The sequence below is a fragment of the Salmo trutta genome, chromosome 13 (assembly GCF_901001165.1).
Source record: "Salmo trutta chromosome 13, fSalTru1.1, whole genome shotgun sequence".
NCBI classification, from domain to species: domain Eukaryota; kingdom Metazoa; phylum Chordata; class Actinopteri; order Salmoniformes; family Salmonidae; genus Salmo; species Salmo trutta.
This window is the reverse complement of record NC_042969.1, coordinates 31,022,343-31,045,523: the sequence shown is the minus strand read 5'-3', so window position 1 is coordinate 31,045,523 and position 23,181 is coordinate 31,022,343. Positions and strand designations below refer to the sequence as shown.

The following is a 23,181-nucleotide window of genomic DNA, read 5'->3' as shown; positions in this document are numbered from 1 at the left end:
CAGGGTAACTCATGGTAACGTTATGTATTTATAGTCCATCTGGTCAGGGTAACTAATGGTAACGTTATGTATTTATAGTCCATCTGGTCAGGGTAACTAATGGTAACGTTATGTATTTATAGTCCATCTGGTCAGGGTAACTCATGGTAACGTTATGTATTTATAGTCCATCTGGTCAGGGTAACTCATGGTAACGTTATGTATTTATAGTCCATCTGGTCAGGGTAACTCATGGTAACGTTATGTATTTATAGTCCATCTGGTCAGGGTAACTCATGGTAACGTTATGTATTTATAGTCCATCTGGTCAGGGTAACTCATGGTAACTTTATGTATTATAGTCCATCTGGTCAGGGTAACTAATGGTAACGTTATGTATTTATAGTCCATCTGGTCAGGGTAACTAATGGTAACGTTATGTATTTATAGTCCATCTGGTCAGGGTAACTCATGGTAACGTTATGTATTTATAGTCCATCTGGTCAGGGTAACTAATGGTACGTTATGTAATTTATAGTCCATCTGGTCAGGGTAACTAATGGTAACGTTATGTATTTATAGTCCATCTGGTCAGGGTAACTCATGGTACGTTATGTATTTATAGTCCATCTGGTCAGGGTAACTAATGGTAACGTTATGTATTTATAGTCCATCTGGTCAGGGTAACTATGGTAACGTTATGTATTTATAGTCCATCTGGTCAGGGTAACTCATGGTAACGTTATGTATTTATAGTCCATCTGGTCAGGGTAACTCATGGTAACGTTATGTATTTATAGTCCATCTGGTCAGGGTAACTAATGGTAACGTTATGTTTTTATAGTCCATCTGGTCAGGGTAACTAATGGTAACGTTATGTATTTATAGTCCATCTGGTCAGGGTAACTAATGGTAACGTTATGTATTTATAGTCCATCTGGTCAGGGTAACTCATGGTAACGTTATGTATTTATAGTCCATCTGGTCAGGGTAACTCATGGTAATGTTATGTATTTATAGTCCATCTGGTCAGGGTAACTAATGGTAACGTTATGTATTTATTAGTCCATCTGGTCAGGGTAACTCATGGTAACGTTATGTATTTATAGTCCATCTGGTCAGGGTAACTCATGGTAACGTTATGTATTTATAGTCCATCTGGTCAGGGTAACTAATGGTAACGTTATGTATTTATAGTCCATCTGGTCAGGGTAACTCATGGTAACACTATGTATTTATAGTCCATCTGGTCAGGGTAACTAATGGTAACGTTATGTATTTATAGTCCATCTGGTCAGGGTAACTAATGGTAACGTTATGTATTTATAGTTCATCTGGTCAGGGTAACTCATGGTAACGTTGTATTTATAGTCCATCTGGTCAGGGTAACTAATGGTAACGTTATGTATTTATAGTCCATCTGGTCAGGGTAACTCATGGTAACACTATGTATTTATAGTCCATCTGGTCAGGGTAACTAATGGTAACGTTATGTATTTATAGTCCATCTGGTCAGGGTAACTCATGGTAACACTATGTATTTATAGTCCATCTGGTCAGGGTAACTAATGGTAACGTTATGTATTTATAGTCCATCTGGTCAGGGTAACTAATGGTAACGTTATGTATTTATAGTCCATCTGGTCAGGGTAACTAATGGTAACGTTATGTATTTATAGTCCATCTGGTCAGGGTAACTAATGGTAACGTTATGTATTTATAGTCCATCTGGTCAGGGTAACTAATGGTAACGTTATGTATTTATAGTCCATCTGGTCAGGGTAACTAATGGTAACGTTATGTATTTATAGTCCATCTGGTCAGGGTAACTCATGGTAACGTTATGTATTTATAGTCCATCTGGTCAGGGTAACTAATGGTAATGTTATGTATTTATAGTCCATCTGGTCAGGGTAACTCATGGTAACGTTATGTATTTATTGTCCATCTGGTCAGGGTAACTCATGGTAACGTTATGTATTTATAGTCCATCTGGTCAGGGTAACTCATGGTAACGTTATGTATTTATTGTCCATCTGGTCAGGGTAACTAATGGTAACGTTATGTATTTATAGTCCATCTGGTCAGGGTAACTAATGGTAACGTTATGTATTTATAGTCCATCTGGTCAGGGTAACTAATGGTAACGTTATGTATTTATAGTCCATCTGGTCAGGGTAACTAATGGTAACGTTGTATTTATAGTCCATCTGGTCAGGGTAACTAATGGTAACGTCATGTATTTATAGTCCATCTGTTCAGGGTAACTAATGGTAACGTTATGTATTTATAGTCCATCTGGTCAGGGTAACTCATGGTAACGTTATGTATTTATAGTCCATCTGGTCAGGGTAACTAATGGTAACGTTATGTATTTATAGTCCATCTGGTCAGGGTAACTCATGGTAACGTTATGTATTTATAGTCCCATCTGGTCAGGGTAACTCATGGTAACGTTATGTATTTATAGTCCATCTGGTCAGGGTAACTAATGGTAACGTTATGTAATTATAGTCCATCTGGTCAGGGTAACTAATGGTAACGTTATGTATTTATAGTTCATCTGGTCAGGGTAACTAATGGTAACGTTATGTATTAATGGTAACGTATGTATTTATAGTCCATCTGGTCAGGGTAACTAATGGTAACGTTATGTATTTATAGTCCATCTGGTCAGGGTAACTAATGGTAACGTTATGTATTTATAGTTCATCTGGTCAGGGTAACAAATGGTAACGTTATGTATTTATAGTCCATCTGGTCAGGGTAACTAATGGTAACGTTATGTATTTATAGTCCATCTGGTCAGGGTAACTAATGGTAACGTTATGTATTTATAGTCCATCTGGTCAGGGTAACTCATGGTATTGTTATGTATTTATAGTCCATCTGGTCAGGGTAACTAATGGTAACGTTATGTATTTATTGTCCATCTGGTCAGGGTAACTAATGGTAACGTTATGTATTTATAGTCCATCTGGTCAGGGTAACTCATGGTAACGTTATGTATTTATGGTCCATCTGGTCAGGGTAACTAATGGTAACGTTATGTATTTATAGTCCATCTGGTCAGGGTAACTCATGGTAACGTTATGTATTTATAGTCCATCTGGTCAGGGTAACTAATGGTAATGTTATGTATTTATAGTCCATCTGGTCAGGGTAACTAATGGTAACGTTATGTATTTATAGTCCATCTGGTCAGGGTAACTAATGGTAACGTTATGTATTTATAGTCCATCTGGTCAGGGTAACTAATGGTAACGTTATGTATTTATAGTCCATCTGGTCAGGGTAACTAATGGTAACGTTAGGTATTTATTGTCCATCTGGTCAGGGTAACTAATGGTAACGTTATGTATTTATAGTCCATCTGGTCAGGGTAACTAATGGTAACGTTATGTATTTATAGTCCATCTGGTCAGGGTAACTAATGGTAACGTTATGTATTTATAGTCCATCTGGTCAGGGTAACTAATGGTAACGTTATGTATTTATAGTTCATCTGGTCAGGGTAACTAATGGTAACGTTATGTATTTATAGTCCATCTGGTCAGGGTAACTAATGGTAACGTTATGTATTTATAGTCCATCTGGTCAGGGTAACTAATGGTAACGTTATGTATTTATAGTCCATCTGGTCAGGGTAACTAATGGTAACGTTATGTATTTATTGTCCATCTGGTCAGGGTAACTAATGGTAACGTTATTTATTTATAGTCCATCTGTTCAGGGTAACTAATTGGTCACGTTATGTATTTATAGTCCATCTGGTCAGGGTAACTAATGGTAACGTTATGTATTTATAGTCCATCTGGTCAGGGTAACTAATGGTAACGTTATGTATTTATAGTCCATCTGGTCAGGGTAACTCATGGTAACGTTATGTATTTATAGTCCATCTGGTCAGGGTAACTCATGGTAACGTTATGTATTTATAGTCCATCTGGTCAGGGTAACTCATGGTAACGTTATGTATTTATAGTTCATCTGGTCAGGGTAACTCATGGTAACGTTATGTATTTATAGTCCATCTGGTCAGGGTAACTAATGGTAACATTATGTATTTATAGTCCATCTGGTCAGGGTAACTAATGGTAACATTATGTATTTATAGTCCATCTGGTCAGGGTAACTCATGGTAACGTTATGTATTTATAGTTCATCTGGTCAGGGTAACTCATGGTAACGTTATGTATTTATAGTCCATCTGGTCAGGGTAACTCATGGTAACGTTATGTATTATAGTCCATCTGGTCAGGGTAACTAATGGTAACGTTATGTATTTATAGTCCATCTGGTCAGGGTAACTAATGGTAACGTTATGTATTTATAGTCCATCTGGTCAGGGTAACTAATGGTAACGTTATGTATTTATAGTCCATCTGGTCAGGGTAACTAATGGTAATGTTATGTATTTATAGTCCATCTCTTCAGGGTAACTAATGGTAACGTTATGTATTTATAGTCCATCTGGTCAGGGTAACTCATGGTAACGTTATGTATTTATAGTCCATCTGGTCAGGGTAACTAATGGTAACGTTATGTATTTATAGTCCATCTGGTCAGTGTAACTAATGGTAACGTTATGTATTTATAGTCCATCTGGTCAGGGTAACTAATGGTAACGTTATGTATTTATAGTCCATCTGGTCAGGGTAACTAATGGTAACGTTATGTATTTATAGTCCATCTGGTCAGGGTAACTAATGGTAACGTATGTATTTATAGTCCATCTGGTCAGGGTAACTAATGGTAACGTTATGTATTTATAGTCCATCTGGTCAGGGTAACTCATGGTAACGTTATGTATTTATAGTCCATCTGGTCAGGGTAACTAATGGTAACGTTATGTATTTATAGTCCATCTGGTCAGGGTAACTAATGGTAACGTTATGTATTTATAGTCCATCTGGTCAGGGTAACTAATGGTAACGTTATGTATTTATAGTCCATCTGGTCAGGGTAACTAATGGTAACGTTATGTATTTATAGTCCATCTGGTCAGGATAACTAATTGTAACGTTATGTATTTATAGTCCATCTGGTCAGGGTAACTCATGGTAACGTTATGTATTTATAGTCCATCTGGTCAGGGTAACTCATGGTAACATTATGTATTTATAGTCCATCTGGTCAGGGTAACTAATGGTAACGTTATGTATTTATAGTCCATCTGGTCAGGGTAACTCATGGTAACATTATGTATTTATAGTCCATCTGGTCAGGGTAACTAATGGTAACGTTATGTATTTATAGTCCATCTGGTCAGGGTAACTAATGGTAACGTTATTTATTTATAGTCCATCTGGTCAGGGTAACTCATGGTAACGTTATGTATTTATAGTCCATCTGGTCAGGGTAACTCATGGTAACGTTATGTATTTATAGTCCATCTGGTCAGGGTAACTCATGGTAACGTTATGTATTTATAGTCCATCTGGTCAGGGTAACTAATGGTAACACTATGTATTTATAGTCCATCTGGTCAGGGTAACTAATGGTAACGTTATGTATTTATAGTCCATCTGGTCAGGGTAACTAATGGTAACGTTATGTATTTATAGTCCATCTGGTCAGGGTAACTCATGGTAACACTATGTATTTATAGTCCATCTGGTCAGGCTAACTCGTTGGTAACATTATGTATTTATAGTCCATTTGTGTGTAAGGAGAAAATGTGAATGTGATCAAACTTAGTTTGTATTCAAGATTGGTCTGGCTAGGCTGCCGATACGTTTTAAATCCATAATGATTCACTGGAATGAATCAAGCAACACGATAGTGATGACAGATGTGAGTACATGTTTTAGAAGGCCTACGGTTACATAGGCCTGCATGATGCAAACATGCATAAAGCAAGCTCAGCCCTGTGAGTTCTATTGTCTATCAGTTGTTGTCTATGTGTCTGGATAGAGGAAATCCCCCTCCTAATCAATCAAATGTATTTATATAGCCCTTCTTACATCAGCTGATGTCACAAAGTGCTGTACAGAAACCCAGCCTAAAACCCCAAACAGCAAGCAATGCAGGTGTAGAAGCCCAGTGGCTAGGAAAAACTACCTAGAAAGGCCAGAACTTAGGAAGAAACCTAGAGAGGAACCAGGCTATGAGGGGTGGCTAGTCCTCTTCTGGCTGTGCTGTGTGGAGATTGTAACAGAACATGGCCAAGATGTTCAAATGCTCATAGATGACGAGCAGGGTCAAATAATCATAATCACAGTGGTTGTAGAGGGTGCAACATGTCAGCACCTCAGGAGTAAATGTCAGTTGGCTTTTCATAGCCGATCATTCAGAGTATCTCTACCGCTCCTGCTGTCCCTAAAGAGTTGATAACAGCAGGTCTGGGACAGGTAGGACGTCCGGTGAACAGGTCAGTGTTCCATAGTCACAGGCAGAAAAGTTGAAACTGGAGCAGCAGCATGACCAGGTGAACTGGGGACAGCAAGGAGACATTAGGCCAGGTAGTCCTGAGGCATGGTCCTAGGGCTCAGGTCCTCAGAGAGAGAAAGTAAGTAAGAAAGAAAGAAAGAAAGAAAGAAAGAAAGAAAGAAAGAAAGAAAGAAAGAAAGAAAGAAAAAGAGAGAATTACAGATAGCATACTTAAATCCACACAGAACACTGGATAAGACAGGAGAAATACTCCAGATATAACAGACTGACCCTAGCCCCCCGACACATAAACTATTGCAGCATAAATACTGGAGGCTGAGGCATCAAGATTAATATTCAGATTCAACAGAAGATCTCTTTGTTTCTTGGGACCTAGAACTAGAACTAGCATCTCTGTTTTGTCCGAGTTTAAAAGTAGAACATTTTCCGCCATCCACTTCCTTATGTCTCAAACACAGGCTTCCAGGGAGGGCAATTTTGGGGCTTCACCATGTTTCATCGAAATGTACAGCTGTGTGTCATCCGCATAGCAGTGAAAGTTAACATTTTGTTTCCGAATTACATTACCAAGAGGTAAAATATATAGTGAAAACAATAGTGTTCCTAAAACGGAGCCTTGAGGAACACTGAAATGTACAGTTGATTTGTCAGAGGACAAACCATCCACAGAGACAAACTGATATCTTTCCAACAGATAAGATCTAAACCAGGCCAGAACTTGTCTGTGTAGACCAATTTGGGTTTCCAATCTCTCCAAAAGAATGTGGTGATCGATGGTATCAAAAGCAGCACTAAGGTCTAGGAGCACGAGGACAGATGCAGAGCCTCGGTCTGACGCCATTAAAAGGTAATTTACCACCTTCACAAGTGCAGTCTCAGTGCTATGACGGGGTCTAAAACCAGACTGAAGTGTTTTGTATACATTGTTTGTCTTCAGGAAGGCAGTGAGTTGCTGCGCAACAGCTTTTTCAAAATGTTATAAGAGGAATGGGTGATTCAATATAGGCTGATAGTTTTTTATATTTTCTGGGTCAAGGTTTGGCTTTTTCAAGAGAGGCTTTATTGCTGCCACTTTTAGTAAGTTTAGTACACATCCGATGGATAGAGAGCCGTTTATTATGTTCAACATAAGAGGGCCAAGCACAGGAAGCAGCTCTTTCAGTAGTTTACTTGGAATAGGGTCCAGTATGCAGCTTGAAGGTTTAGAGGCCATGATTATTTTCATCAATGCGTCAAGAGATATAGTATTAAAAAACTTGAGTGTCTCCCTTCATCCTAGGCCCTGGCAGAGTTGTGCAGACTCAGGACAACTGAGCTTTGGAAGAATACGCAGATTTAAAGAGGAGTCCGTAATTTGCTTTCTAATGATCATGATCCTTTCCTCAAAGAAGTTCCTGAATTTATCACTGCTGAAGTGAAAGCCATCCTCTCTTGGGGAATGCTGCTTTTTAGTTAGCTTTGCGACAGTATCAATAATACATTTTGGATTGTTCTTATTTTCCTCAATTAAGTTGGAAAAATAGGATGATCGAGCAGCAGTGAGGGCTCTTCGATAATGCACAGTACTGTCTTTCCAAGTTAGTCGGAAGACTTATAGTTTGGTGTAGCGCCATTTCCGTTCCAATTTTCTGGAAGCTTGCTTCCAGAGCTCGGGTATATTCTGTATACAAGGGAGCTAGTTTCTCATGACAAATGTTTTTGGTTTTTAGGGGCGCGACTGCATCTAGGGTATTGTGCAAGGTTGAATTGAGTTCCTCAGTTAACTGATTTTTGTACTCTGACGTCCTTGGGTATCATTAGGATGGAAAATTCCTTTGACACCAACACTCTGGGACCTATGGTGCCACCAGTCTGACTGCTCTGGGACCTATGGTGCCACCAGTCTGACTGCTCTGGGACCTATGGTGCCACCAGTCTGACCGCTCTGGGACCTATGGTGCCACCAGTCTGACCGCTCTGGGACCTATGATGCCACCAGTCTGACCGCTCTGGGACCTATGGTGCCACCAGTCTGACCGCTCTGGGACCTATGGTGCCACCAGTCTGACCGCTCTGGGACCTATGATGCCACCAGTCTGTGTTTAACTTTATGAATTTTGAGATGTCTGAGTTTAACTTTAACTTCAACTCATTGTCCAAACCTATGATTACACAGCTGTAATGGAATGTATCTGCTATTTGTATTTACAGCTAAGTCCCCACCTGTTCCCTGATTAAGAGGTGATGACCACTCCACTCCACTCCACTACCATTGTCAACTTTCTCCTGACATGAACTGAAGCCACATCTCATGTGCCCCCTCATCCACTGGCACATTGAATGTTTCCCTTCCAAGCACTGTGAGTACCCCTATCAATTTTCTCTCATGACTGTATGTAGAGTCAATCACATACACAAACACAATCACATTGTTACACATTAATGATTTTACTCCTTGCTTGGACTAACTCATTCTTAACTCTTTTGTCTAACTGTGTAGTGTGTTGTGTTATTGTTTTTTATATTCCCAGTCAAATCCTGTCCTGCACTGGTCAAGCCTCTGAACACCTCAACTCATGTCTCATACCCTCATTCTATCACTGCTGTGATCCCTTACCAACACTGTGTAAGTAGCCCTCTCATTCCCATTCCCCATAATATTGTACTATAAATGTCTTTATTAAATGTTTAAGGTTCAAATAATTAGTCTTTGATGGTTTTTGAAACAGACTTTGTCGTCTCCGTGCGTTCCACACCTATACCGCGGGTCTCCCATCCTCCTACATTGTTCAAGTCACCAGCCTCCACTGGTGTGTGTGTGTGTGTGTGTGTGTGTGTGTGTGTGTGTGTGTGTGTGTGTGTGTGTGTGTGTGTGTGTGTGTGTTTCGCTACATGCTGAATCAAAGAGAAGCCGACTCCCTTGAGCCGCACGTTAAAGTCGCTACTCTAAATAAAATCATTAGGCTCCAGGACTGGTTTGTCAGTGTTTCAATTTACCTCCACTGACTGCTAACACCTCAGCGTGTCTACATTCCACTTTACTGTGTCAGCAGACAATCAGCTCTGTGATTACATCATACAGTACAACCCTTACAGTGCTGAGACCACAGGCTACATTTAGTCATTTAGTGCCCATTGCTAATACACACACACACACACACACACACACACACACACACACACACACACACACACACACACACACACACACACACACACACACACACACACACACACACACACACACACACACACACACACACACACCGTCTAACAGTGGAGACCCTGGAACACTGCGAGGTCTGCAGAATCCTCCGGTCAGACTTTTTTTCAACAAGTTGACCCAATCCCAGCTTCCTACATTAGATAGACAAATGATTTAAAAAAGTGATACTTTTTTGCTGATCATTTTAAATAGAATTAATTGTGGTGGACGTGTGCAGTATGTAATCTTTATGTATTTAACCTTCATTTAACTAGGCAATTCAGTTAAGAACAAATTCTTATTCACAATTACGTCCAACCAAGTGGAAAAATGCCTCCTGCGGGAACGGGGACTGGGATTAAAAATAAAAATGTAAGACAAAACACACATCATGACAAGGGAGACACCACACCACTACATTAAGAGTGACCTAAGACAACAACATATCATGGTAGCTGTCACACCCTGATCTGTTTCACCTGTCTTTGTGCTTGTCTCCACCCCCTCCAGGTGTCGCCCATCTTCTGCATTATCCCCAGTGTATTTATACCGTTTTTCTCTGTTTGTCTGTTGCCAGTTCGTTTTGTTTCGTCAAGCCTACCAGTGGTTTTCCCCGTGCGCCATAGTTCCTGTTTTTGAGCTTTCCTGGTTTTTACCATTCTGCCTGCCCTGACCATGAGCCTGCCTGTCGTTCTGTACCTTTCGGACACAGCTCTGGACTACTGATCTCTGCCTGCCCTTGACCTGTCGTTTGCCTGCCCCCCTGTTTTTGTAATACACTTTAGTTTTTTTCATTTTTTTTTATTTCACCTTTATTTAACGATGTAGGCAACTTGAGAACAAGTTCTACAGTTTTACAACTGCGACCTGGCCAAGATAAAGCAAAGCAGTTCAACACATACAACAACACCGAGTTACACATGGAGTAAAACAAACATACAGTACAAAAACAAGTCTATATACAATGTGAGCAAATGAGGTGAGATAAGGGAGGTAAAGGCAATAAAAAGGCCATGGTGGCAAAGTAAATACAATATAGCAATTAAAACACTGGAATGGTAGATTTGCAGTGGACGAAAGTGCAAAGTAGAAATACTGGGGTGCAAAGGAGGAAAATAAATAAATAAATAAACATGGGACCTATGGTGTTACTTCGAAACTATCTGCATCTGGGTCTTCTCCTGAACCTTGACAGGTAGCAGCACAACATGACAATACAGTAGCAACACAACATGGTAGCACCACAACATGACAACACAGTAGCAGCACAAAACATGGTACAAACATTATTGGGCACAGACAACAGCACAAAGGGCAAGAAGGTCGAGACAACAATACATCACACGAAGCAGCCACAAGTGTCAGTAAGAGTGCCCATGAGTCTTTGAATGAAGAGATGGAGATAAAACTGTCCAGTTTGAGTGTTTGCTGCAGCTCGTTCCAGTCGCTTGCTGCAGCGAACTGAAAAGAGGAGCGACCCAGGGATATGTGTGCTTTGGGGACCTTTAACAGAATGTGACTGGCAGAACGGGTGTTGTATGTGGAGGATGAGTGTTGCAGTAGGTATCTCAGATAGGGGGGAGTGAGGCCTAAGAGGGTTTTATAAATAAGCATCAACCAGTGGGTCTTGTGACAGGTATACAGAGATGACCAGTTTACAGAGGAGTATAGAGTGCAGTGATGTGTCCTGTAAGGAGCTTTGGTGGCAAATCTGATGGCCGAATGGTGAAGAAAATCTAGCCTCTCGAGATCACCCTTACCTGCCGATCTATAAATTAATTCTCCGTAATCTAGCATTGGTAGGATAGTCATCTGAATCAGGGTTCGTTTGGCAGCTGGGGTGAAAGAAGAGGGATTACTATAGAGGAAACCAAGTATAGATTTAACCTTAGCCTGCAGCTTGGATATGTGCTGAGAGAAGGACAGTGTACCATCTAGCCATTCTCTCAAGTACTTGTATGAGGTGACTACCTCAAGCTTTAAACCCTCAGAGGTAGTAATCACACCGGTGGGGAGAGGGGCATTCTTCTTACCAAACCACATGACCTTTGTTTTGGAGGTGTTCAGAACAAGGTTAAGGGTAGAGAAAGCTTGTTGGACACTAAGAAAGCTTTGTTGTAGAGCGTTTAACACAAAATCCGGGGAGGGGCCATATAAAAGACTTTATCATCTGCATATAAATGGATGAGAGAGCTTCCTACAGCTTGAGCTATGTTGTTAATTTAAATTGAGAAAAACGTGGGGCATAGGATCGAGCCTTAGGGTACTCCCTTGGTGAGGTGCAGTGGCTGAGACAGCAGATGTTCTGACTTTATACACTGCACTCTTTGAGAGAGGTAGTTAGCAAACCAGGCCAAAGACCCCTCAGAGACAGCAATACTCCTTAGCTGGCCCACAAGAAAAGAATGGTCTACTGTATCAAAAGCTTTGGCCAAGTCAATAAAAATAGCAGCACAACATTACTTAGAATCAAGGGCAATGGTGACATAATTTAGGACCTTTAAGGTTGCAGTGACACGTCCATAACTGAGCAGAAATCAGATTGCATAACAGAGAGAATACTATAGACAAGAAAGCCAGTCAGTTGATTACTGACAAGTTTTCCAAAACCTTTGATAAACAGGGCAAAATAACTTTAGCCGTCCAGATAGCCTGAGTGCACTTATTTCTCATTTGCCTGAACGACAGCCAGTTAGCCTGAGTATGCGTGTGCCGAGACTTTCGCCAAATGGAATTACTAACCCCGGAATCATCATTAACTAATACGTTTAGGAAGCTGGTAGATACTGTCTGGCTCTGGCTCCTAGATCCTCCTGGTGCTGTTGACACCTGGTATGTAAAGTACATAATCCCAGAGAACAATGATACCATGGTATAATCATATTTCAACATTCCAAAGTCCGATGTTTCCAGCCGTTGGATAAACATCAAATATCACCCTGAGCTGGTGAGATCAAGTTGTTGAGGACACAGAGAACTCTTCCCAAAAACACAACATAGGACAGAGAGAAGGTCACAGTTAAGAGGTCACTTTCATTTACAGTCATATTGTGAAAGTCCAAAACGTACATTACATATGAATTTTCATCAAGAAATGATAACAATCTATACAGTAGATTTTATTTAATGCACTTCCCCTAACTAACTAGCATATTCCGACACACCAGAGTGAAAAAAGTAACCAACTATTTGTTTTGGATGTTTTTGTCTTCTCAATACAAAACTGTATAATTGAGATGAAATACTGTACAAAGCAGCCTTTGTGTTTCCAACTAGAGGTTAGTTCATTTGAAACAGACACCAACCCCTCCTAGATCTGAACAGCATGGTGAAAGCATAACACCAACCCCTCCTAGATCTGAACAGCATGGTGAAAGCATTACACCAACCCCTCCTAGATCTGAACAGCATGGTGAAAGCATCACACCAACCCCTCCTAGATCTGAACAGCATGGTGAAAGCATCACACCAACCCCTCCTAGATCTGAACAGCATGGTGAAAGCATCACACCAACCCCTCCTAGATCTGAACAGCATGGTGAAAGCATAACACCAACCCCTCCTAGATCTGAACAGCATGGTGAAAGCATCACACCAACCCCTCCTAGATCTGAACAGCATGGTGAAAGCATCACACCAACCCCTCCTAGATCTGAACAGCATGGTGAAAGCATCACACCAACCCCTCCTAGATCTGAACAGCATGGTGAAAGCATCACACGAACCCCTCCTAGATCTGAACAGCATGGTGAAAGCATCACACCAACCACTCCTAGATCTGAACAGCATGGTGAAAGCATCACACCAACCCCTCCTAGATCTGAACAGCATGGTGAAAGCATCACACCAACCCCTCCTAGATCTGAACAGCATGGTGAAAGCATTACACCAACCCCTCCTAGATCTGAACAGCATGGTGAAAGCATTACACCAACCCCTCCTAGATCTGAACAGCATGGTGAAAGCATCACACGAACCCCTCCTAGATCTGAACAGCATGGTGAAAGCATTACACCAACCCCTCCTAGATCTGAACAGCATGGTGAAAGCATCACACCAACCCCTCCTAGATCTGAACAGCATGGTGAAAGCATCACACCAACCCCTCCTAGATCTGAACAGCATGGTGAAAGCATCACACCAACCCCTCCTAGATCTGAACAGCATGGTGAAAGCATCACACCAACCCCTCCTAGATCTGAACAGCATGGTGAAAGCATCACACCAACCCCTCCTAGATCTGAACAGCATGGTGAAAGCATCACACCAACCCCTCCTAGATCTGAACAGCATGGTGAAAGCATCACACCAACCCCTCCTAGATCTGAACAGCATGGTGAAAGCATCACACCAACCCCTCCTAGATCTGAACAGCATGGTGAAAGCATCACACCAACCCCTCCTAGATCTGAACAGCATGGTGAAAGCATCACACCAACCCCTCCTAGATCTGAACAGCATGGTGAAAGCATCACACCAACCCCTCCTAGATCTGAACAGCATGGTGAAAGCATAACACCAACCCCTCCTAGATCTGAACAGCATGGTGAAAGCATCACACCAACCCCTCCTAGATCTGAACAGCATGGTGAAAGCATCACACCAACCCCTCCTAGATCTGAACAGCATGGTGAAAGCATCACACCAACCCCTCCTAGATCTGAACAGCATGGTGAAAGCATCACACCAACCCCTCCTAGATCTGAACAGCATGGTGAAAGCATCACACCAACCCCTCCTAGATCTGAACAGCATGGTGAAAGCATCACACCAACCCCTCCTAGATCTGAACAGCATGGTGAAAGCATCACACCAACCCCTCCTAGATCTGAACAGCATGGTGAAAGCATTACACCAACCCCTCCTAGATCTGAACAGCATGGTGAAAGCATTACACCAACCCCTCCTAGATCTGAACAGCATGGTGAAAGCATCACACGAACCCCTCCTAGATCTGAACAGCATGGTGAAAGCATTACACCAACCCCTCCTAGATCTGAACAGCATGGTGAAAGCATCACACCAACCCCTCCTAGATCTGAACAGCATGGTGAAAGCATCACACCAACCCCTCCTAGATCTGAACAGCATGGTGAAAGCATCACACCAACCCCTCCTAGATCTGAACAGCATGGTGAAAGCATCACACCAACCCCTCCTAGATCTGAACAGCATGGTGAAAGCATCACACCAACCCCTCCTAGATCTGAACAGCATGGTGAAAGCATCACACCAACACCTCCTAGATCTGAACAGCATGGTGAAAGCATCACACCAACCCCTCCTAGATCTGAACAGCATGGTGAAAGCATCACACCAACCCCTCCTAGATCTGAACAGAAGCCTAGCAACACGCCTAGCAACAGGCATACTTCTGCTTAAACAGGTGTTTTCTAATTAAGTGATAATGCCCAAGAAGCCAGTGTTTGGAGGATATATTGGCATCGTGGATCAAGGGCATTATCACTTTTATACAACGGGTTACCAACATATTCAAATGATTGACAGATTTCCATTAAAAACTTTATTTTGATGAATTTATTCATACTATTTCATCCTTTTACAAGATATAATCCCGAATCAAATCTAGGGTTGCTATCCAAGCCGGCTGGTCGTTCGTTCTATTGGTTTGGTTGCCAGAGACGTGACCCAGTCGTTCAGTCTTTTTGTTCTGTATCTATGGATGTGACCCAGTTGTTAATTCTAAATGTTCCATTTCCATACTGGCTGGCAATGTTCTTATCCCTTGCTTGCCAGCTAGCCTACTACAGCTAACATACAGTCACATCAAACAGTGCAGACAAAATAACAACAATAGCTGCATTTGTTTAAGCTGTTTTCCAGTGACATTTATTTGGATACATGCATAACAATGAGCTAACGAGGCCTGATTTCGCCTGGCTTAGAAAACGTTCTCTCTCGTTAGGACACTGTTGTTCAGAGGAGCTAGCCAACAGCACAGCTAACACGATAACTTCAAACTGGAGCTGGAAAGACTGCAAACTAGCTGCACTTCATTTCATTTAACCTTTTTTCAATTGACATTTCTTTGTATATATCCATAAAAATGATGCCAGCTGATTCATGATTTCGACGGGCTAAGAAACGCTGCCTGCCTGTCTCGTCCCGACTCCCCACCCCGACACGTTCATTACTATGGGACAGTTGGAAATTGAATTTTGAATATTGAAACAATGTTGAAAATCTTGGAGAGACAGACAGCCAGGTTTATACAAATCTCTACTGTTGAAAACTAAATGTTACTCTAAAAGAAATGTGAGATAATGTCTAGACGCTTTTTACAGTGGAGATCAAGTTGATAACTTCCCTGCCTGGGTTGATGAGACAGTGGATTGCACAGTCAGATGGAACAGAGTAAATAGACATTTTAGCGTCATAGATTTAGCTGGTGGTAACTTGTGGAACAGACTCTGGCTTGAATGCACATAACCAATCAGCATTCAAGATTAGACCCACCCGTTGTATGATGACTTAACAAAACTCTCAAGAAGAGAGACTCCTTTTTTCTGTCCGGCAACAGCTTGAATACGCACAACGGACGTATATATTTCTCTCTCTATCAAAACACTACAAAGATTGTTTAAGAGACCCTTTGAAGCTTGATCAGTCAGCTGAGAGAAGAAGAGAGGAGAAGAGCAAAAGACAGGGAGAGAAGAAGAGAAGAGGTAGAGGAAAAAAATTGAGAGGAGAAGAGGAAAAGAAGAAAGAGAAGAAGAGGAAAATACAGTGAGAGGAGAAGAAAGAGAGGAGAGGAAGAGGAAAAGACAGGGAGAGAAGAAGAAAGAGAGGAGAGGAAGAGGAAAAGACAGGGAGAGAAGAAGAAAGAGAGGAGAGGAAGAGGAAAAGACAGGGAGAGAAGAAGAAAGAGAGGAGAGGAAGAGGAAAAGACAGGGAGAGAAGAAGAAAGAGAGGAGAGGAAGAGGAAAAGACAGGGAGAGAAGAAGAAGAGGAGAAGAGGTAGGGGAAAAGACAGGGAGAGAAGAAGAAGAGGAGAAGAGTTAGGGGAAAAGACAGGGAGAGAAGAAGAAGAGGAGAAGAGGTAGGGGAAAAGACAGGGAGAGAAGAAGAGGTAGAGGAAAAGACAGGGAGAGAAGAAGAAGAGGAGAAGAGGAAAAGACAGGAAGAGAATACGAAAGAGAGAAGAAGAGAGGAAAAAACGAAGAGAAGAAGAGATGGAGAAAAGGGATGCGAGGGAGAGGGAAAAGAGGTGGAGAGGGAGAGGAAGAAACAGTTGACTATGGTGAATAAAGTGTCTGACTGTGAATACTGTAAAGTGGTAAGTTCAGCATGGATTGATGTTTAGATTAGAAAAGGACAGTTGGTGGAGATCCAAACCAACTGCTATCAGAATAAGATGCTGCTTTTGGACATAAAATGTAAAGCATTTTCAAATCAGGAAAAACTAAACTTTTATTAACCTACAAATAATGAAAGAAATGACAACATTTTTGGATGGGAAATAACACATGGAAGCTTGGCTAGACAACACAGCACAAAATAAACTAGGTACAAAATAAAAATAAAATATGAGATCACATTTACATAGTGGGTGACAAACATAACTCTGTGACACTTTGACACTTATAAACTAACACAGAACAAACTAGAATTAGGGTCAAGAAGCAACGCAAAATGTACACATACAAAAGATAAATACATTATTTGAATGATAACTTTATACAGAAGTCCCCCTTTTGTCTCCAAATCCTTGCTTCTTGCTAAGTATACAGTAGATGAGAGCTTGACAGTGAACCGACTGTGTCGAGAGCTGCCTTTAGACATATTCATGTTTATATTATAATTAAAGTATAACTTTGGTAAAACAAAGCAAAATAAATCCAATCATGAAACCATCATTTTGATATTTATACACACAAATATATTACATAAATAGTACTTCTAATCTGATATTTTATAAAATGTGTTTTCTGATTGAAATGAAAAGGGAATTGTACATCTCTGATTGCATTTCTTTGATAAGTAAGCAGCAAAAATATTCATCAACATTGTAGAAGTTATCTTTCAGCTCAGTCTGTTTTAAACCTTTAAAGGGGCATTCCGCAGTTGAACCAATAACAAAGTATTGTCGCCACCACTGTTTCAGTAAAAAGCTGAGAGATGGAGATATGTAACTACACTCAAATTCATAGACAGGGCTATGGATGCAAGGACTGACCAGCCATGATATGGAAATGATAAGTTTAACTGTGTTTTGATACATTGTTTACAGTTACTAAATGTAAACTGATACAAGACAACTGTTAACTCGTATCCAGTCATGTTGGAGCTATCTACTCACACATACCCTTATAGCCAATCAGCTTCAGTGTTGTTTGTATGTGTTACAGTCTGTAAGAAGGCATACAATAGATCAAACTTAAACATTATACCAATAAATACACAGAAAACATAAATAAATGCTTTTGTCATCAGGTCAGTCATATTGTCACTGAACTGTGGTGTGGACAGGGTCATGAGGTCATACATATCATCACTCAATTGGGGTGTGGACAGGGTCATGAGGTCATACATATTATCACTCAATTGGGGTGTGGACAGGGTCATGAGGCATATTACAGTCTTTTGTCATTTCCATTAAATAAAATTCTGTTCAATTCAGTTCAATTCAATTTAAATAACTTCATTATTTGACTCCAAGTTGTGTCTGAGAAGGTTCACAAATTCACCGGAAAGGAAATTACAGAAAAAATGTTATTTCGTCCTCTTCTTCATCCTTCTTCCTTCCAATGAGATTCCTTCTATAAAGGCCTGAGTTTAACAAGGCTTCCATTTTGAGTTCAGTGTTCTATTCAGGTCCAGAGGGTAGGAGTGTGACACAGAGACACATCAGACATGTTCTCTTCCTGTCAACATTCCCAAATCCTCAACGTTCACAGATCTTCATGGATGGAACAATCATCCCGGGAATCACTGTTTGTGGGAAGAGAGGAAGGAGAGCGAGACAGAGAGGTATAGGGAGAGAGAGAGAGAGAGAGAGAGAGAGAGGTAGAGAGGGAGAGAGAGAGGGAGAGAGGGAGAGAGAGAGATGGAGAGGTAGAGAGGGAGAGGTAGAGAGAGAGAGGGAGACAGAGAGAGAGAGAGAGAGAAAGAGAGAGGGAGAGAGGGAGAGGGAGAGGGAGAGAGAGAGGGAGAGGTAGAGAGGGAGAGAGGGAGAGCAAGAGGGAGAGAGAGGGAGAGGTAGAGACAGGTAGAGAGAGATAGAATGACGAAAATTAAGAAGGAGAGAGAAACAGAGAGGTCAGTCTGTGTTTCATCAGAACAGTCACATAACAGCAAATGTGTTCCAGCATCTGGTGTACAAAGAACTCTCTCTCGCCCTTGCTCACTCCTTCAAAACCAAAACATCTCTCTGTTTTTCAGCCAACTTGGAACACACAGGCTGCAGTTGAAACAGCTCATTGTGTTTTCAGAATCTCTTCATGCTATTCTGTGGTCTAACCAGCTCTTCCAAGGCTGCGTCCCATGGCCCCCAATTTCCTATGTAGTGCACTAGTTTTGACCAAGGCCAAGTAGTGCACTATGTAGAGAATAGGGTGCCATTTAATAAGGCCTGTTAACTGTAACCCTTTCAATTGTGTTCACTGGGGTACCACACACCCCTGCACGGGCATTAATAATGGCTTGTTTACATATATTTTAGTGACAATTTATAAGGAAATATGTATAAAACCCGTATGAACTGTATTTATAATTAAATGAAAATATTTTAGGTTGTCAGTAATTATATTACACAATTTCTGATATATCACAAGCCTTGTTTTTATTTTCCTGCATGAGTAAAATCAGGATTATGCCTCTACTGCCATTCATTCCAATTAGACTGGTTTGGATTTCTCCCTGACCAATATGGCTGCCATTTTCCCCCCATCCTGGAATATTGAGAGTTTATGACATAGCCCCTCTAGTAATTCTACAGGATCTCTATAGTCGCTCCCACCTTGCCAGATAGGATATGACACGTCATAAAATGATTACAGGAAATTAGCTGTAAGACTGTTCAGACCTGGGGGGGCTGCGAGACTGCGGTATGCCACTGATTGTGGAACTCTCTCATAGTGCATGAAGACAACACAGTGATGAGAGAGATTAGATATTATTGGCAAACACAGCATCATCTCAACACACTAGTGGAGACAGGAAATAGTGAAAATGAATAGGCTCATGGTTAATGGAAGTTGTTTTTGATGTGTGAATATATTTATATTGGAGTCATGAGTGTGGCATGGATGTGAGAATAGGTTTAGATTGGAGTCATGACTGTGGTATTGAAGTGACTGGTATTATAGACAGTGAAGAAAATAGTCAGTTGGTTTTCTAGACAAAACAGTTTTCTTCTCATCAACCTCTCCCCCTAACTTCCTTAATGCTGCTCCTTAATGCTCCCTCTCACACACTACCTTTATCACCCTCCCCCCCACACACACTGAGACCACCACAGAGGGAAGATGGCAGACAACATTTTGACCCTGTATTGATTCCTGTCCCACTCATTCTAAGCTTGTGTCCTGTCTCCAGCTCAGTGGGATTAATGAAGGAGCTGTGTGTGTGTATGTGTGTGTGTGTGTGTGTGTGTGTGTGTGTGTGTGTGTGTGTGTGTGTGTGTGTGTGTGTGTGTGTGTGTGTGTGTGTGTGTGTGTGTGTGTGTGTGTGTCTGAGCAGCAGACTGATGGCCAGCTGTCATCAACATGTAGAGAGAAAGAGCGGAGAAAGGAAGAGAGGGAGAGAAGAGATACAGGAAGAGAGAGAGAGAGAGAGAGAGAGAGAGAGAGAGAGAGAGAGAGGGAGAGAGGGTGAGGAAGAGAGGAATAGAGGAAGGGAGGGAGAGAGCGAGAGAGAGAGAGGGAGAGGAATAGAGGAAGGGAGGGAGAGAGCGAGAGAGAGAGAGCGAGAGAGAGAGGGAGAGGAATAGAGGAAGGGAGGGAGGAAGAGAGGGAGAGGAAGGGAGGATGGGGAAGAGAGAGAGAAATAAAGAGAGGGAGAGAGGGGAAGAGATGGCGAGAGGAAGAGAAGAAGAGTAGCAGTCATATCCATCATCTCACTGTCGGTAGTTCAGCACCTCTATCAACTTGTACGGACCTTACGGTAGACTAAAGCAGTAGATAGACCTTATGGCAGACTAAAGCAGTAGATAGACCTTATGGCAGACTAAAGCAGTAGATAGACCTTACGGCAGACTAAAGCAGTAGATAGACCTTATGGCAGACTAAAGCAGTAGATAGACCTTATGGCAGACTAAAGCAGTAGATAGACCTTACGGCAGACTAAAGCAGTAGATAGACCTTACGGCAGACTAAAGCAGTAGATAGACCTTATGGCAGACTAAAGCAGTAGATAGACCTTACGGCAGACTAAAGCAGTAGATAGACCTTATGGCAGACTAAAGCAGTAGATAGACCTTATGGCAGACTAAAGCAGTAGATAGACCTTATGGCAGACTAAAGCAGTAGATAGACCTTATGGCAGACTAAAGCAGTAGATAGACCTTATGGCAGACTAAAGCAGCAGATAGACCTTATGGCAGACTAAAGCAGCAGATAGACCTTATGGCAGACTAAAGCAGTGATAGACCTTATGGCAGACTAAAGCAGCAGATAGACCTTATGGCAGACTAAAGCAGCAGATAGACCTTATGGCAGACTAAAGCAGCAGATAGACCTTATGGCAGACTAAAGCAGCAGATAGACCTTATGGCAGACTAAAACAGTGGTTCACACATGTTTCACTGTTTCCCTGCTGTGACTAACCTAATGGATTTAGGGGTTTTCTTATGACCCACAAAGTCAACGCAATGGGCCACTCTGAAGGGAAAAACTATGACACTATTTTCAGCTAGCTTAGTATTAGCCGCAACACTCCACTTGGTCCCTCTGATCATACGAGAAACAACTAGACAAGAGGAAGACAAATAAAGAGGAAGGGAAATCCTGTGGACAAGGTAAAGGAAAGAAAACCCTGTGGAGTTGGAATGATGGATGGAGTGAAGCATATAATCTACAGAAGACCATGAGAGGGAGAAGAGAAAGAGGGATAGGTGATTAAATGGAGTGAGAGAGAGAGACAGAGAGAGCTAACATACTTAGGAGAAGGCCAGACCCTGAAGAGAGCTGGAGGAGGAGTACTTGCTAGAGTCCACAAAAGACTGATCTACTGGAGGGGAGGAAGAGAGAGAGACAGAAATAGAAATACGGGGGGGGGGGGGGGGGCAAGATGGAAGAAGTAGAATAGGGGAAAGTGGGACAGGAGGGTAAAGAAAACAACAACATTATTATAAAAGGGGATGGGGGTATGGAGAGACGTATAGAGCTGGATTGACTCTAGCTAACTCACCAACAGGCCATAGACTAATTAATGCCTCGCTAACATGATAAGCAGCCAACAAGCTAAACAGCCAACAAGCTAAGCAGCCAACAAGCTAAGCAGCCAACAAGCTAAGCAGCCAACAAGCTAAGCAGCCAACAAGCTAAGCAGCCAACATGCTAGCTCACCTTGCAGTCCATTAGCAATAGCGCTGGTGCAGGTGAGTGGAGGGGAAGTCTGCGGCCGTACAACGGGGGCGAAGGCGCTCTTCTGTTTGACCGCAGCAGACACCATGTTGGCCGGAGAGAAGGAGAAGATGCCTGAAGAACTACTGCAGTTGGATGGAAGATTGGTGGAGGAGGCCATGGTGGGACTGGAGGGAACAACTGAGGGGGGGGGCAGGAAAGAAATTAGGAAAGTGGAGGATAGAGACAGGGTTAGAGAGAGGGACGAGAACAGAGGAGGGGGAGGCGAGAGGAACAGAAGGGGACTGGTCAACAGATGAAAACAGGAGGGATAACAGGACTCAGTTCAGCTGTTACAGCTCTTACAGACAACAGGATTCCGTTCAGCTGTTATATATCTTACAGACAACAAATCAAATCACATACACATATTTAGCAAATGCTATTGCGGGTGTAGCGAAATGCTTGTGTTCCTAGCTCCAACAGTGCAGGTGTATCTAACGGTGCAGTAGTATTTAAAACAATTCACAACAATACACATACATCTAAAATAAATATAGATGAGCAATGATCGCCATTGACTAAAATACAGTAGAATAGAATACAGTATATACCAATGAGATGAGTAAAGCAGTATGTAAACATTATTTAAACATTATTAAAGTGACTAGTGTTCCATTATTAAAGTGGCAAGTGATTCCAAGTCTATGTACAGTACCAGTCAAAAGTTTGGGCGCATCTACTCATTCCAGGTTTTTCTTTAATTGTATTATTTTCTACATTGTAGAATAATAGTGAAGACATCAAAACTATAAAATAACACATATGGAATCATGTAGGGCTAGGGGGCAGTATTTTCACGGCCGGATAAAAAAACGTACCCGATTTAATCTGGTTACTACTCCTGCCCAGAAATTAGAATATGCATATAATTAGTAGATTTGGATAGAAAACACTCTAAAGTTTCTAAAACTGTTTGAATGGTGTCTGTGAGTATAACAGAACTCATATGGCAGGCCAAAACATGAGAAGATTCCATGCAGGAAGTGCCCTGTCTGACAATTTGTTGTCCTTCTGTTACATCTCTATCGAAATTACAGC

The 23,181-nt window shown here is 41.6% G+C and overlaps 1 protein-coding gene across 3 annotated transcripts in view; it reads right to left on the bottom strand.

The window, feature by feature from the left end:
- Positions 1-16,961: 16,961 nt before the first annotated feature.
- The window catches only part of LOC115205632 (transcription factor COE1-A), a 107,497-nt gene continuing 101,277 nt past the window's right edge, over positions 16,962-23,181 (bottom strand). The window contains exons 15-17 of one of the 3 annotated variants that reach the window (XM_029771814.1): positions 22,084-22,281; positions 21,675-21,745; positions 18,441-18,508 (exon numbers count right to left, since the gene is read on the bottom strand). In XM_029771814.1, the coding sequence (XP_029627674.1) occupies positions 21,675-21,745; positions 22,084-22,281 (269 nt within the window). In that variant the 3' untranslated portion in view covers positions 18,441-18,508. Of the gene's footprint in view, positions 18,509-21,674; positions 21,746-22,083; positions 22,282-23,181 lie in introns of all 3 variants that reach the window. The other 2 variants (XM_029771815.1, XM_029771816.1) reach the window with 2 other exon arrangements.